Source organism: Lampris incognitus, chromosome 4 (assembly GCF_029633865.1).
Source record: "Lampris incognitus isolate fLamInc1 chromosome 4, fLamInc1.hap2, whole genome shotgun sequence".
NCBI lineage: Eukaryota > Metazoa > Chordata > Actinopteri > Lampriformes > Lampridae > Lampris > Lampris incognitus.
The window spans coordinates 35362467-35376772 of NC_079214.1; the positions used below are offsets into that span (position 1 = coordinate 35362467).

At 43.7% G+C, this 14306-nt stretch overlaps 1 protein-coding gene across 1 annotated transcript in view; it reads right to left on the minus strand.

The window, feature by feature from the left end:
• Positions 1-3962: 3962 nt before the first annotated feature.
• efl1 (elongation factor like GTPase 1) overlaps positions 3963-14306 on the minus strand; it is a 175362-nt gene continuing 165018 nt past the window's right edge. The window contains exon 23 of the mRNA XM_056278312.1: positions 3963-4815. Coding sequence (XP_056134287.1) covers positions 4627-4815 — 189 coding nt within the window. The 3' untranslated portion in view covers positions 3963-4626. The remainder of the gene's footprint in view (positions 4816-14306) is intronic.

Below are 14306 nucleotides of genomic sequence, written 5' to 3' on the forward strand. Positions count from 1 at the left end.
AGGACTGGAGAGAGAGCGGGAGAGGATGGGGGGGTAGGGGTGGGTGGCAGGGATGTATGGTTAGTTTAACAGGCTTGGTTGAAGACTATAAGGTGATTATGCTTTCTCTATGAGGGACCCCCCTACCTATGGAATGACCACTCCAATGAGATCAAACATGCTAACCTCTTTCTTACTACATATAATTGCTTTGAAAATCCTTTTCAACTTGCATTTACTTGATCTATTGGCTGTTACACTGATGGTTTATGTTGTTTCAGCATGTTAATTCCTTCATGTATTCCTCACATTGCTAATCTTTTGTTCTGTGCACACAGCAGCGTTTTACTTTGTTGTGCATAGGTGCTCTATAGATAAAGGTCATTATTATCATATTATTATCATTGTTATTATAGAGGAGTAGCGAGCCCAGCTTGTTGGGAGCAGGTATCTCGACAAAAGGTCAGCGCCCCAGGGCACCAGAGTAACAGACAAAGCCAGCCTTGTGTGTGTATGTATGTGTGTGTGTGTGTGTGTGTGCATGTGTGTGTGTGTGTGTGTGTGCGTGCGCGTGCGTGTGTGTGTGTGTGTGTGTGTGTGTGTGTGCGTGTGTGTGTGTGTGTGGGTGGGGGAGGAGGAGAGCGCCAGGCAACAGGGGGGAGCATCATCTGCTCCTTCACTGATCCTCCCGTCAAGCCAGCTTGACAACCCCCCCCCCACACACACACACACACACTATAGCCACTATAGCATTCCCAGCTCAATAACAGCTAGTAGATTGCTGGTAGAGGGGGAGATGGATGAGGTAATGGCAGAGGTAGCCCAGCTCAGCACACAGGAAACAAAGACTATTAATTTCAGAGCGCCAGCCTTCTAGCGTTGCCTTACCTCACCCTTTGAAGACAGACAGGCAGACACAGACAGACAGGCAGGCAGACAGACAGACAGCAGATCCTAACACTGTCTCTACACCCAACTGGCTCTTTTTTTGTTGTTGGATAAAATAGGTTATTGTTTTCTGTTTGGTTTCCACTCTCTTTATGGCCTGAAAGAGGAAGAGACAGTAGGAAATATTTTTGCTGTTCCTCTCAGTGCAGCAAAAATGGGCCGAAGCTCCTTTCGTTGCCTCTGCCTTGCTACAGTAATGGGAAAAGAAATTGTTGTTTTTTTTGGGATTTTTATTTCCACCTGTTTATGGGGTGATTTTGATAGAAAGCAGTTTCTGTGTTTCATGACAATATCTAATGGAGATGGTGCAGAGAGGATTTTATGGGATATAAAAAAAAGCGGTTTCTTTGGCATAACCCTCATGCCAACATTTAACTATTTTCTTTTTATAAACAAAATGGCAGTACTCAAAATGTTAGGTAAATTGTTTTAGATCCCTAAAATTCAGAAAACACTAGTTGTATTTTGGTTGTAACGCTGACAACTAATATGTCTTTGCACTAACCAGACCTCAAGGCAAAGTTTTTAACACAAATTTATCACGGCTGTAATAGCAATCAACAATACCACTGTAGCACCCGGGCGCCCAGTGTTGACCATGAAAACCAGCCATCCAACAAACCACACTGTGTTTCCGTTTATGCAAACAGAGGTTTGTCAGTGAACCATGAAGGGCAGAACTAGCAGACAGGATGGGATGAAGGACGGTTGGTCAGGCCATGAGAGAGAGAGAGACAGAGAGAGAGAGAGAGAGAGAGAGAGAGAGAGAGAGAGAGAGAGAGAGAGAGAGAGAGAGAGAGAGAGAGAGAGAGAGAGAGAGAGAGAGAGAGAGAGAGAGAGAGCTTCCTTTTCTAGAAGTTTCTGGGGTTATTAACTGTGTTTCCACCAAGCTCTTTCAGTGCAACTTATAAACTTGCAAATAAGAAAAGCTGAATGTAAATTCTGAAATATCTAAAACACCAACAACTAAATATCACAAACATGTTTGGAAAAGTAGAGACAGAGATTTTGCGATAAAGAGTGAGGAGATAGTCTGGGTGGCATGGCGGTCTATTCCGTTGCTTACCAACACGGGGATCGCTAGTTCCAATCCCCGTGCTACCTCCGGCTTAGTTGGGCGTCCCTACAGACACAACTGACCGTGTCTGTGGGTGGGAAGCCGAATGTGGGTATGTGTCCTGGTCGCTGCACTAATGCCTCCTCTGGTCTGTCGGGGTGCCTGTTCAGGCGGGAGGGGGAACTGGGGGGAATAGCGTGATCCTCCCACGTGCTACGTCCCCCTGGCAAAACTCCTCACTGTCAGGTGAAAAGAAGCGGCTGGTGACTCCACATGTATCGCAGGAGGCATGTGGTAGTCTGCAGCCTACGGCGGGGAGAGGGGAGCAGCGACTGGGACGGCTCGGGAGAGTGGGGTAATTGGCCAAGTACAATTGGGGAGAAAAGGGGGGGGGGGGTGAAGGAGATAGACTTCATATTTCATAAACAGGAAGTCATTTTTACCAACTCACTTTAACTTATTCATTAACTCTTTTTGATTGACGTGGCCTTGTTGCACCCTGTGCAAAGGGTGAATGTTAATTTCCTTTGATTTTGCTAAAGAGCACACACATATGTAGCTCAATTTCACGTTTGCTTAAAAATTTCTTCAACCTAAACCTCTACCAGAACCTGTAGCTGCACAGTAGTTGGCTAGGGTTCGATAAGGTCATTTAAGGTTTTCTGACTTGACACAAAAATTGAATTATCAGCCTTTCAAACAGGACAAAAACACACACTCACTCACACACTCTGCTATAGTAGCCCACTACTTAACAGCTGCTGAGCCCAAGTGGAAATTAAATATCAACAAATGGTCAGAGTTTACACAGAGAGAGAAACAATTTGGGATCCTGGCCTGCTTATTTGTGTGTGTGTGTGTGTGTGAGAAAGAGAGAGCGAGAGATAATGTGTGTGTAAAATACAGAGAACTCAGGCAGTGTCATTTTCAGAGGCACTTCAGTGCATCTGCAGTGTACTGCTTAGTGATAAAAGAGCACCAGCTGCTCTCAAGTATGGAGATAATCTTGCAGCCTCCTTAGAGGCCAGTCAGTCAGATCCTGGTCTCATAGGTAAACCACGATTTCCTTCCCCCCTCCTCTCCTGTTCCTTCTTGATTTCTTTCTCTCTCTCTCGCTCTCTCTCTCTCACACACACACGGACACACTCATGTAATTACTGTGTTGGGTGACTCTCAATGGCCCTCTCACCCTGGACAACCTGGCCAAGATGGGGACAGACCCATTAGACCTTCATCAATCAGCCGCAACTTCCCTGTGTGTATGTGAGTGAGTGATTATGTGTGTATTTGACCCTTCTGTGTTTTAGCTTTAACTCTGAATACATAAGCACAAGCAGGCACATGCACAGACTCACAAACACACACACACACACACACACACACACACACACACACACACACACACACACACACACAGCTGCAGTTCCTTTTGTATCACAGTCAATCTCCGAGCATATTTGTTTTCCTGGTCTTGGACACCGATCATGTCTGCCATTACTACTAGAATTGGGTGAATTAAACATGGAGAGCACAAGGGTGAGCTGGGTGGAGGTTAGTGGTGGTGAAAAAAGAGAACATTCTTATTCCTCCAACACTAAGATAAATGTAGCTTTGTGAATCACCACTCATTAACCTCATCAGAATTTGTGGGCCAACGGTTGCAAGAGAACATAATAGCATACACAAGCACACTGACAACTGCTCCGTTTCACTTTGTTTATTGCTCCTTATGAAACACTCTAAAATTAGCAGATTTATGTTGTCTTCACAGCCATCTGATGTCAAGTCCTTCACACGGGCCCAGATTGCCAGGTGAGAGAACTCACCGATGTGGTTCCTCTAATAATGAAAAAGCTTCTTATTTCCAAATTTTCATTATATTTGTGTCTTCCAAATTGAATTGCAGTCATTTGGGGTTTGTGTAATGAAAATTCAGCTGTGGGAAGATGGGGGTTGGGTGTCAGTGTTTGTGTGTGTGTGTGTGTGTGTGTGTGAGGGGAGGGGGGTTGCAGAATTAATTCAAGCCACTTGACTAAAGCAAAACTGTGTGGTTTGCTGGGAAAAGGGGCTCTTCAATTATGCATGACTGTAACTGACTCTCATGCGGAACAGGCCCACCCGATCAGTTGCATTACTGAGGGTCTCTGACAAGGAGGATGGGAGCCATTAGTGGCTGACTATCAAACAGGGTTGGGGCTGGCTGAAGCCCTGAAGTGCACTTGGATGGGTGTGGGCAAACAGTAAGGCTATTCGCTGGCTTTCTGGGTGTATGACATATTACAGGACTCTGTGTTTGATCGCATATGTACAGCATGTATGTACCACTGAATCCACATGCTGAATGAACAGTCCAAGGTCTTGAATGGAATTTGACACAAGTGTGCAGCAATGAATTGGGAAATGGCAATTAAGGTGCTTCCGCTGATTTATTCTAGGATTTATTATTTAGATAAACCATTTCTATCAAATTGAAAATGATCTAGGGGTAAAAAGCATTAGTGCACGGAACAGTGTAGCTCTTTCTGTATGTCATGACACTGAGAGGGTCTGCATCTCAAGAGCAAATGAATGGAAGTTCCTGAGTCTGTCAGGAGGACAGACAGTTTTAGAAGTTGTAGCTAGCGAAGGTACATAGTGGGTCTTCATTTATTTTTGCTGAGTGTTCGCTGTTTCTCTGCATGTTCCACAATCTTCTCCTCCACATAGAGACCCTTGCGCCGGCGCACAGCATTCATGTACTTAAGTGTCTGGTTAGCAGAGTCAGCTTTCTCCCCAAAGTGCAGGTACTCTTCTTCTGTGGTGGGAACCCAGTAAGGATCACTGTTGATGACCTAGGGTGGATGGTAAGAGGAGAGGTGGCTGAACAAAATACTATTTCACTTGCATCTTGACATCTTGAGTTGTCAAACTGGATCACACTAGATCAACAGGAGAAACTAGGAAAAATAGGCATAGGGCTAAACAGCACATTTCAATAATAATAACAATAATAATGCACTTTTCATTACAGGGCTCTACGCTAACCTTTTTCCCAAAGATGACATGTGCTTCTAAATATTTAGGAGCACAAAGACATTTAGGAGCACAGTGAAAGATGTTCATGTAACAAAGTTTATTAACAAACTATTGATTACATACATATTTTACTGCGTGTGTGTGTGCCCCTTCTCCCTATGTGCAATTCTTCTCTCAGCAGATCATCCATTTCCATCTCTTCCTGTCCTCTGCATCTTCCTCTGTCATGCCAACCACCTGCATGTCCTCCCTCACCACATCCATAAACCTCCTCTTTTGCCTTCCTCTTTTCCTCTTCCCTGGCAGCTTCATCTTCAGCATCCTTCTCCCAATATACCCAGCATCTCTCCTCCACACGTCCAGGCCATCTCAACCTTGCCTCTCTTGCTTTGTCTCCAAACCGTCCAACCTGAGCACTCCCTCTAATATACTCGTTCCTAATCCTGTCCTTCTTAGTCACTCCCAATGAAAATCTTAGCATCTTCAACTCTGCCTCCTGTCTTTTCGTCAGTGCCACTGTCTCCAAACCATATAACATAGCTGGTCTCACTACCATCTTGTGAACCTTCCCTTTAACTCTTGCTGGTACCCTTTTGTTGCAAATCACTCCTGACACTCTACTCCATCCACTCCACCCTGCCTGCACTCTCTTCTTCACCTCTCTCCCATAATCCTCGTTACTTTGAACAGTTGACCCCAAGTATTTAAACTCATTCACCTTCGTCATCTCTACTCCTTGCATCCTCACCATTCCACTCATTCACTCATTCTCTTCAGTGCATACCTCCACCTCTCCTGGATCTCCTCAACTTGCACCCTACTCTCGCTACAGATATCAATGTCAAGTCAAGTCAATTTTATTTGTATAGCCCAATATCACAAATTACAAATTTGCCTCAGTGGGCTTTACAGCAACACAATATCCTGTCCTTAGACCGTCTCATTGGATAAGGAACAACTCCCTAAAAAAACCTTTAACAGGGAGAAAATAATAGGGAGAAACCTCAGGGACAGCAACAGAGGAGTGATCTCTCTCCCAAGATGGACAACATGCAAGGGATGTTGTGTTTACACAATTTACAGAATACAACATTGAAAGAGGATAAACAGAATTATAACTGGCATAAAATTTATGAAGAATATGATGCGCAGGATGCCAAGCAGTGTCCAGACGCCGCCGGAACAGCCCAGGACGAACATCATAGTCCACGGAAACTCCTGCCTGATCTCGTCTGTCAACCTATCTATCACCACTGCAGACAAGAAAGGGCTCAGAGCCGATCCTTGATGTAATCCCACCTCCACCTTGAACACATCCGTCATTCCTACCGCACACCTCACCACTGTCACACTGCGCCCATACATATCCTGCAAAACTCTTACATACTTCTCTGCCACTCCCGACTTCCTCATACAATACCACACCTCCTCTCCCAATCCTGTCATTTGCTTTCTCTAAATCCACAATGACACAATGTCTCCTCCTTTTTGGGGGAGGATTTTTCCCCTCTTTTTCTCCCCAATTGTATTTGGCCAATTACCCCACTCTTCCAAGCCATCCCGGTCAATGCTCCACCCCCTCTGCCGATCCGGGGAGGGCTGCAGACTACCACATGCCTCCTCCGATACATATGGAGTTACCAGCCATTTCTTTTCACCTGACAGTGAGAAGTTTTGCCAGGGGCACGTAGCACGTGGGAGGATCACACTATTCCCCCCAGTTCCCCCTCTCTCTCAAACAGGCGCCGCGACCGACCAGAGGAGGCGCTAGCACAGCGACCAGGACACATACCCACATACGGCTTCCCACCCTCAGACACGGCCAGTTGTGTCTGTAGGGATGCCCGACCAAGCCGGATGTAACACGGGGATTCGAACCAGCGATCCCCATGTTGGTAGGCAATGGGATAGATCACTATGCTATCGGACACCCTCCAATGTGACTCCTTTTTTGATTTTGATTTTGATATTTTAACCTTCTATATACTTCTCCATCAACACTCTCAAAGAAAACATTGCATTTGTAGTGCTCTTTCCTGGCATGAAACCTTACTGCTGCTCGCTAATCATCACCTCTCCTCTTAACGTAGCTTCCACTACTTTTTCCTATAACTTCATGCTATGGTTGATCAACTTTATACCTCTGTAGTTACTACAGCTCTGCACATCACCCTTATTCTTGAAAATCGGTACCTGTACACTTCTTCTCCACTCAACAGGCATCCTCTCAATTTCCAAGATTGTGTTAAACACTCTAGTTAAAAACTCCACTGCCATCTCTCATAAACATCTCCATGCCTCCACAGGTATGTCAACTAGACTATTGGTTTTCAAACCCTGGGTCACAACCCTCGGATGGGTCGCAGAATATTAAAAATGGGTCGGCAAATTTGATTTGGTGGACATATTTTTTTTTTTTGTTGTAAATTATATCTCACATCAGTACGCCCTGTATGTGCAATCAATCAAGCTCTATAGATATCGCGGCCATTCGTGGGTCACAGTCAGGATTTAAAAAAATGACGTATTGCTGTTGCACACAGAATTTAACACAATGTCCGATCTATCCTAATGTTTAGCTAGGTGAGACGTCATCACGTACGATATTTTTCCTATCCTGACACAGCCAGATCCCACATTGCAATGTTCTACATTTATGCTGGCTAGCAAAATTGAGACTCCATTCTAAGACATTTAGCTACCAGTTTGGAGTGGTGTTACTCCAATTAAACTAAAGATGAACAGGCCAAGGACAAGCAACACCATCAATCGTTTTTGTTTTTTTTACAAGAAAAAGAGGATCAGACATGCCAATGACCCAGGATTGAAATAAAGCAGCTGACGTTAGCCAGCCTGCTGAGCCAACAACATCTGCAGGACAAAGCAGCACAGATATCGGCAATGAACCGAGTACTGGTACTCTGGGGCCTGCGAAGAAAAAACAGAAATTGGGAGCAAGGATATACAAGGACTATTTTTTAAAGTTTGGCTTGTCAACTGTTCCAACGCAGATCAGGATGCAAAACCCATGTGCGTTATATGTGGGGAAAAGCTGGCGAATGAGAGTTTGAAACCCACAAAACTGGAAAGACATTTATATACTCGTCATGGCGATCTGGTGGATAAACCTTTGTCCTTTTTTCAAAGGAAGGCTCAAGAAATTAAATCGTCAGCTCAGGCACTTAGCATAAATGTAACATACAATGAGAAATTACAGTTAGCCTCTTGTGTGGTTTCGTATCACATAGCTAAAGAGAAAGTGTCCCATACGCCTGCAGAGAGATTAATACTGCCATCAACAGTAGACATGGTTCGCAGTTATAGACGAGAAGTCAGCTGAAAAACTGAAACATATCCCACTGAGTGATAACACAGTGTCTCGTCGAATTTGCGATATTGCCCAGAATTTAGAAGAACAGCTTATATCTCGATTAAAGTAAGCAGGTGATTTCTCAATACAGCTGGATGAAAGTACAGATGTTGCATCATGCCCAACTTTGTTGGTTTATGTTCGGTATGTCTGGCAAAGTAAATTTGTTGAGGATTTGTTGTGCTGCTTGACATTACCAACCAGCACGATAGGTGCACATATTTTCGATGAGTTAAATACCTACATGGTAACAAAGTGTGGAATAGACTGGGCTAATTGCAAAGGCGTTACCAGTGATGGGGCAGCCAACATGACTGGCAAATAAACAGCGGAGTTGTCAGAAGGATTATGGACGCAGCTGGACAGAACATTGTTTGGAATCATTGTTTTATTCACTGTGAAGCATTGGCATCAAAAGGAATCCCTCCTGAGCTTGAAGTGGTGTTGAAATACATTATTAAAGTCGTGAACTTCATTAAAGGCCATGCTCTCAATAGTTGGCTTTTCGAGGCCCTGTGTTCGGAAATGGGAGCGGAGCACTCGCATTTTCTGCTGTTCCATACAGATGTGCGATGGTTGTCAAAAGGTAGGGTTGTTGGCCGAGTTTATGAATTGAGGGACGAAATACATGCTTTCCTTCTTCAGAAACATTGACCCCTAGCTAATTCATTTAGCGATGAAAAATGGGTTTTAACCCTGTTTTATCTTGCTGACATTTTTTTCTATTCTAAACGAACTGAACCTAAAACTACAACAAAGGGATGATGATTTTTTCAGACAGTGAACAAATATTAGCTTTCCAAAAGTCACTAAAACTATAGCAAGTGCACATCGAGGAAAGTGGTGTGTCCAAGAAAACGGTTGCTGACCTGACGCGCCTCATTCAGACACATCTGGCTGCACCGATCAGCAATTTCGCTCACTAATTTCCACAGGAGAAGTTTAACATTTTGAAAGAAAATAGGTGGGTGAGAAATCCGTTTGAGTTTGAAAACCCGGAATCACTGATTGACTTAAATCTAACTCCTAATGAGGAGTCTGTGCTGCTGCACCTGACCTGTAACAGCATGCTGAAAACACACCACAAAACGGAAAAGTTATCCTCATTCTGGATTGGCCTCTCCCATGAGTATCCAGTGCTGAGTAAAGCGAGCATTTTGTTGCTATTGCCTTTCACAACGACATACATGTGTGAAGTTGGAGTTTCTGTTCTAACTAATGTGAAGACAAAGGAAAGGAACTGAACGCTGTACCTGATATGGACGTTGCCCTCTCATCCTGTGAACCAGATTGGAGTCAGATCATGCAGAATAGGCAGGCTCACCCTTCACATTAAGTAAGTGATGTTTACTGTGGTATTTTCTTAGGCTTGGTTTGATTGCACGTACAATTAGATTTATTGTTATATGGGTTGTGTTGATAATCAATGGGAAAATATGGGTTCCCTGAAAAAAAGTTTGAAAACCACTGATCTAGACCAACTGTCTTTCCACTCTTCATTCTCTTTGGAGCTGCCTTCGTTTCCCCCTTGCTAATCCACTGCAATTCCTGATTCACTATCCCCACATCATCCAACCTTCTCTCTCTCTCATTTTCTTCATTCATCAGCCCTTCAAGTACTCTTTTCACCTTCTCAACACACTCTCCACTTGTCAGCACATTTCCATCTCTATCCTTCATCACCCTAACTTGCTGCACATCCTTCCCTGCTCGGTCTTCACTCTTCATTACCACCCAGTGTCTTTCTTAACTTCTCCCTGAACTCCACACAACAGTCTTCCTTTTTCAACTTCGACCATTTCATCATTGGCTCTGCCTTCACTCTCTTCCTCTTCTTGATCTCCAAAGTCATCCTACAGACCACCATCCAATGTTGCCTAGCTACGTTCTCCCCTGTCATCACCTTGTAGCCTTCCATCTCTTCCAGATTGCACCCCCTGCATAAGATATAGTCAACCTGTGTGCACTTTCCTCCACGCTTATATGTCACCCTGTGTTCCTCCCTCTTTATGAAATATGTATTAACCACAGCAGTTTCCATCCTTTTTGCAGAATCCACCACCATCTGTCCTTCCACATTCCTCTCGACACCATACTCACCCATCACCTCCTCATCACCTCTGTCCCCTTCACAAACATGCCCATTGAAGTCTGCTCCAATCACCAATCTCTCCTCCTCGGGTACACTCTCCACCACTTCATCCAACTCACTCCAGAATTCTTCTTTGTCTTCCATCTCACACCCAACTTGTGGGGCATATGCACTGGTAACATTCATCATCACACCTTCAATTTCCAGCTTCATACTCATCACCGTCTGACACACTCTTCACCCCCAACACACTCTTCCTTCACGATTACCCCTACTCCATTTCTCCTCCCATCCACACCAAGGTAGAACAGTTTGAAACCACCTCCGATACTCCTGGCCTTACTCCCTTTCCACCTGGTCTCTTGCACACACAGTATACAGTGGCTTGCAAAAGTATTCATACCCCTTGAACCTTTCCACATTTTGTCACGTTTCGACCACAAACATAAATATATTTTATTGGAATTTTATGTGAAAGACCAACACAAAGTGGCACACAATTGTGAAGTACAAAGAAAATTATACGTGATTTTAAAAAAAATTTACAAATAAAAAACTGAAAAGTGCGGTGTGCAAAAGTATTCAGCCCCCCTGAGTCAATACTTTGTGGAACCGCCTTTTGCTGCAACTACAGCTGCAAGTCTTTTGGGGTATGTCTCTACCAGCTTTGCACATCTAGAGACTGAAATGTTTGCCCATTCTTCTTTTCAAAACAGCTCAAGCTCAGTCATTAGATGGAGAGCGTTTGTGAACGGCAGTTTCCAGATCTTGCCACAGATTCTCAATTGGATTTAGGTCTGGACTTTGACTGGGCCATTCTAACACATGAATATGTTTTGTTTTAAACCAGTCCATTGTAGCCCTGGCTTTATGTTTAGGGTCGTTGTCCTGCTGTAAGGTGAACCTCCGCCCCAGTCTCAAGTCTTTTGCAGACTCCAACAGGCTTTCTTCCAAGATTGCCCTGTATTTGGCTCCATCCATCTTCCCATCAACTCTGACCATCTTCCCTGTCCCTGCTGAAGAGAAGCACCCCCAGAGCATGATGCTGCCACCACCATGTTTGACAGTGGGGATGATGGTGTGTTCAGAGTGATGTGCAGTGTTAGTTTTCCGCCACACATAGCGTTTTGCATTTAGGCCAAAAAGTTCAATTTTGGTCTCATCTGACCAGAGCACCTTCTTCCACATGTTTGCTGTGTCCCCCACATGGCTTCTGGAAAACTGCAAACGGGACTTCTTATGGTTTTCTTTTAACAATGGCTTTCTTCTTGCCACTCTTCCATAAAGGCCAGATTTGTGCAGTGCACAACCAATAGTTGTGCTGTGGACAGATTCCCCCACCTGAGCTGTGGATCTCTGCAGTTCGTCCAGAGTCACCATGGGCCTCTTGGCTGCATCTCTGATCAGTGCTCTCCTTGTTCGGCTTGTAAGTTTAGGTGGACGGCCATGCCTTGGTATATTTGCAGTTGTGCCATACTCTTTCCATTTCCAGATGATGGATTGAACAGTGCTCCGTGAGATGTTCAAAGCTTGGGAAATCTTTTTATAGCCTAACCCTGCTTTAAACTTCTCCACAACTTTATCCCTGACATGTCTGGTGTGTTCCTTGGACTTCATGATGCTGTTTGCTCTCCAATATTCTCTTAACAAACCTCTGAGACCGTCACAGAACAGCTGTATTTGTACTGAGATTAGATTACACACAGGTTGACTCTATTTAGTCATTAGGTCAACACTCGATCATTCAGCAATCATCAGGCAACTTCTGAAGGCAATTGGTTACACTCAGAGAAAAGGGGGCTGAATACTTTTGCACACCGCACTTCTAATTTTTTTATTTCTAAAAATTTTTTTAAATCATGTGTAATTTTCTTTGCACTTCACAGTTGTGTGCCACTTTGTGTTGGTCTTTCACATAAAATTCCAATAAAATATATTTATGTTTGTGGTCGTAACGTGACAAAATGTGGAAAAGTTCAAGGGGTATGAATACTTTCGCAAGCCACTGTACCTCCCTTTCTTCTCTCCATCATATCAGCCAGCCCTCTCCCTTTACCAGTCATAGTGCCAACATTCAAAGTTCCAACTCTCATCTCCACAGTCCTACCCTTCCCCCTCTCCCACTGGACATGCCTTCCCCCTCTCCTCCTTCACCCAACAGTAGCATAGTTTCCACCAGCACTTTGCTGGCCAACAGTATCAGTGGCAGCCGTGGGTAACCTGGGCCTTGACCGATCCGGTATGGAAATCTGATTTATGATCCGCATATGATCCTTCTTCGTGTGTGCAATTATGATGTGAAAACCAGTTGAGGATTATGAAAGAGGAACGTCCTAGTATCTAGACACTAGCTATGGGCCTTAAAATGTTGAATACAACTTTGACATAGCTTTTTAAAACACTGAAATGTTGAAACACAGCTTTTCGAATAAAATATTGCAAGAGCTTTTGAAAACATTTGAACATTTTTCTTTTTTTTTTTAACATTGAAGCACTGAAAAACTTTTTGAAACATTGAAACAGTTTTTAAACTATTGACACAGCATTTTAATAAATGCATTGGTTCTGCAATACAGTTTTCTGTGTGTGTGTACTGAAGGACACACATCTGTGTAATAGTACATACCAACAAAATCACACATTGGCCCATGCCTACTAGACGCAAAGGATATCAGTTATCCAGCTGCTGTTGTATGTTGGCCATTTGGCACATTCAGCCAGCAGTTCACAGCAGGAGTGGGCTCAAACTCCTCATGTTAACGTTAACGTTAGCCACCTCAGTTAAACCTTGCAAATAATGACAGACAAAGCAGTTCTCTTCAGTATACTGAATCATTAGAATCAGTTCATTAAAAAGATTTGGTCAAAAGATTTATTCACAGAATCGTTCAGTGCTTGATCGGAGCTCTGACCCACTCAATGAACCGAAACACGGCCGACTGGTCAGTTCTGAGAATGATCATTCGTGAAGGATAAGCCAGTGGGGGTCAGCCCTATGTTCCTTTAGCCCTGTGGGCTAGCTATTGGTTAAGGTAAGTGTTGGGTTAAGGTTAGAGTTAGGTAGAAGTTGAGGCTGAGTCAGGTTAAGGTAGGTTAGGTTAAGTTCAGATAAGTTAAATGAAGTAAGGTTGAGGGAACATAGACAGGATCCCAGCCAGTGACCTGAGAATTTAGTTGAATAAAGATACCGTTTGCAAACCGAAAGGTGGTATAACAAAGTCCTACCCTATAGGCATGTATATTTTCATGCCACCTAATTATCAAAAAAAATAAAAAATTGGTACTACTTCCTACTTTGTTATGTGTGTGCGTGTCTGTATGCGCGTGCACATGGCACTGCGCACAGTAATGTTAAATGTTAGCCTATGCATGTAATATCAATCTAGACAATGTCATATCTGGATTGCAGTCCAAGACCAATATTGTTGAACTGATTCAGCTAAATGTTCAGTCAGCTGTGTATCTGCTGTCTTGTACATACCTCATTCCTCCTGTGAACGAATGACTTGAATCACTCAGTGAGTGAGTGTATGCCTTCACGTTCGCTTGCAACTGAGCCACCTGAACTGACTGAAAATGAACGGATCATTTCAGGAAGTGATTCAGTTCAGTTTGTTTACAACACTACTTGCGAAACCTCATTAGATAAACCTTGCGAATCCCCCTTGCCGGATTCCTCTTTCTCCTTCTCTCTTTTTCGCTCAAAATAAAAATGCACGGGCTTCATTTTTAGTGATGTCTTTATGGTAGATTTTAAATGCGTCTGTCCCTGACTGACTACGGTAAGTTGTAATCTTTACTTGCACACTGTGCTCGTAAATTGTTTTTCCGGTTTGCATAGATCT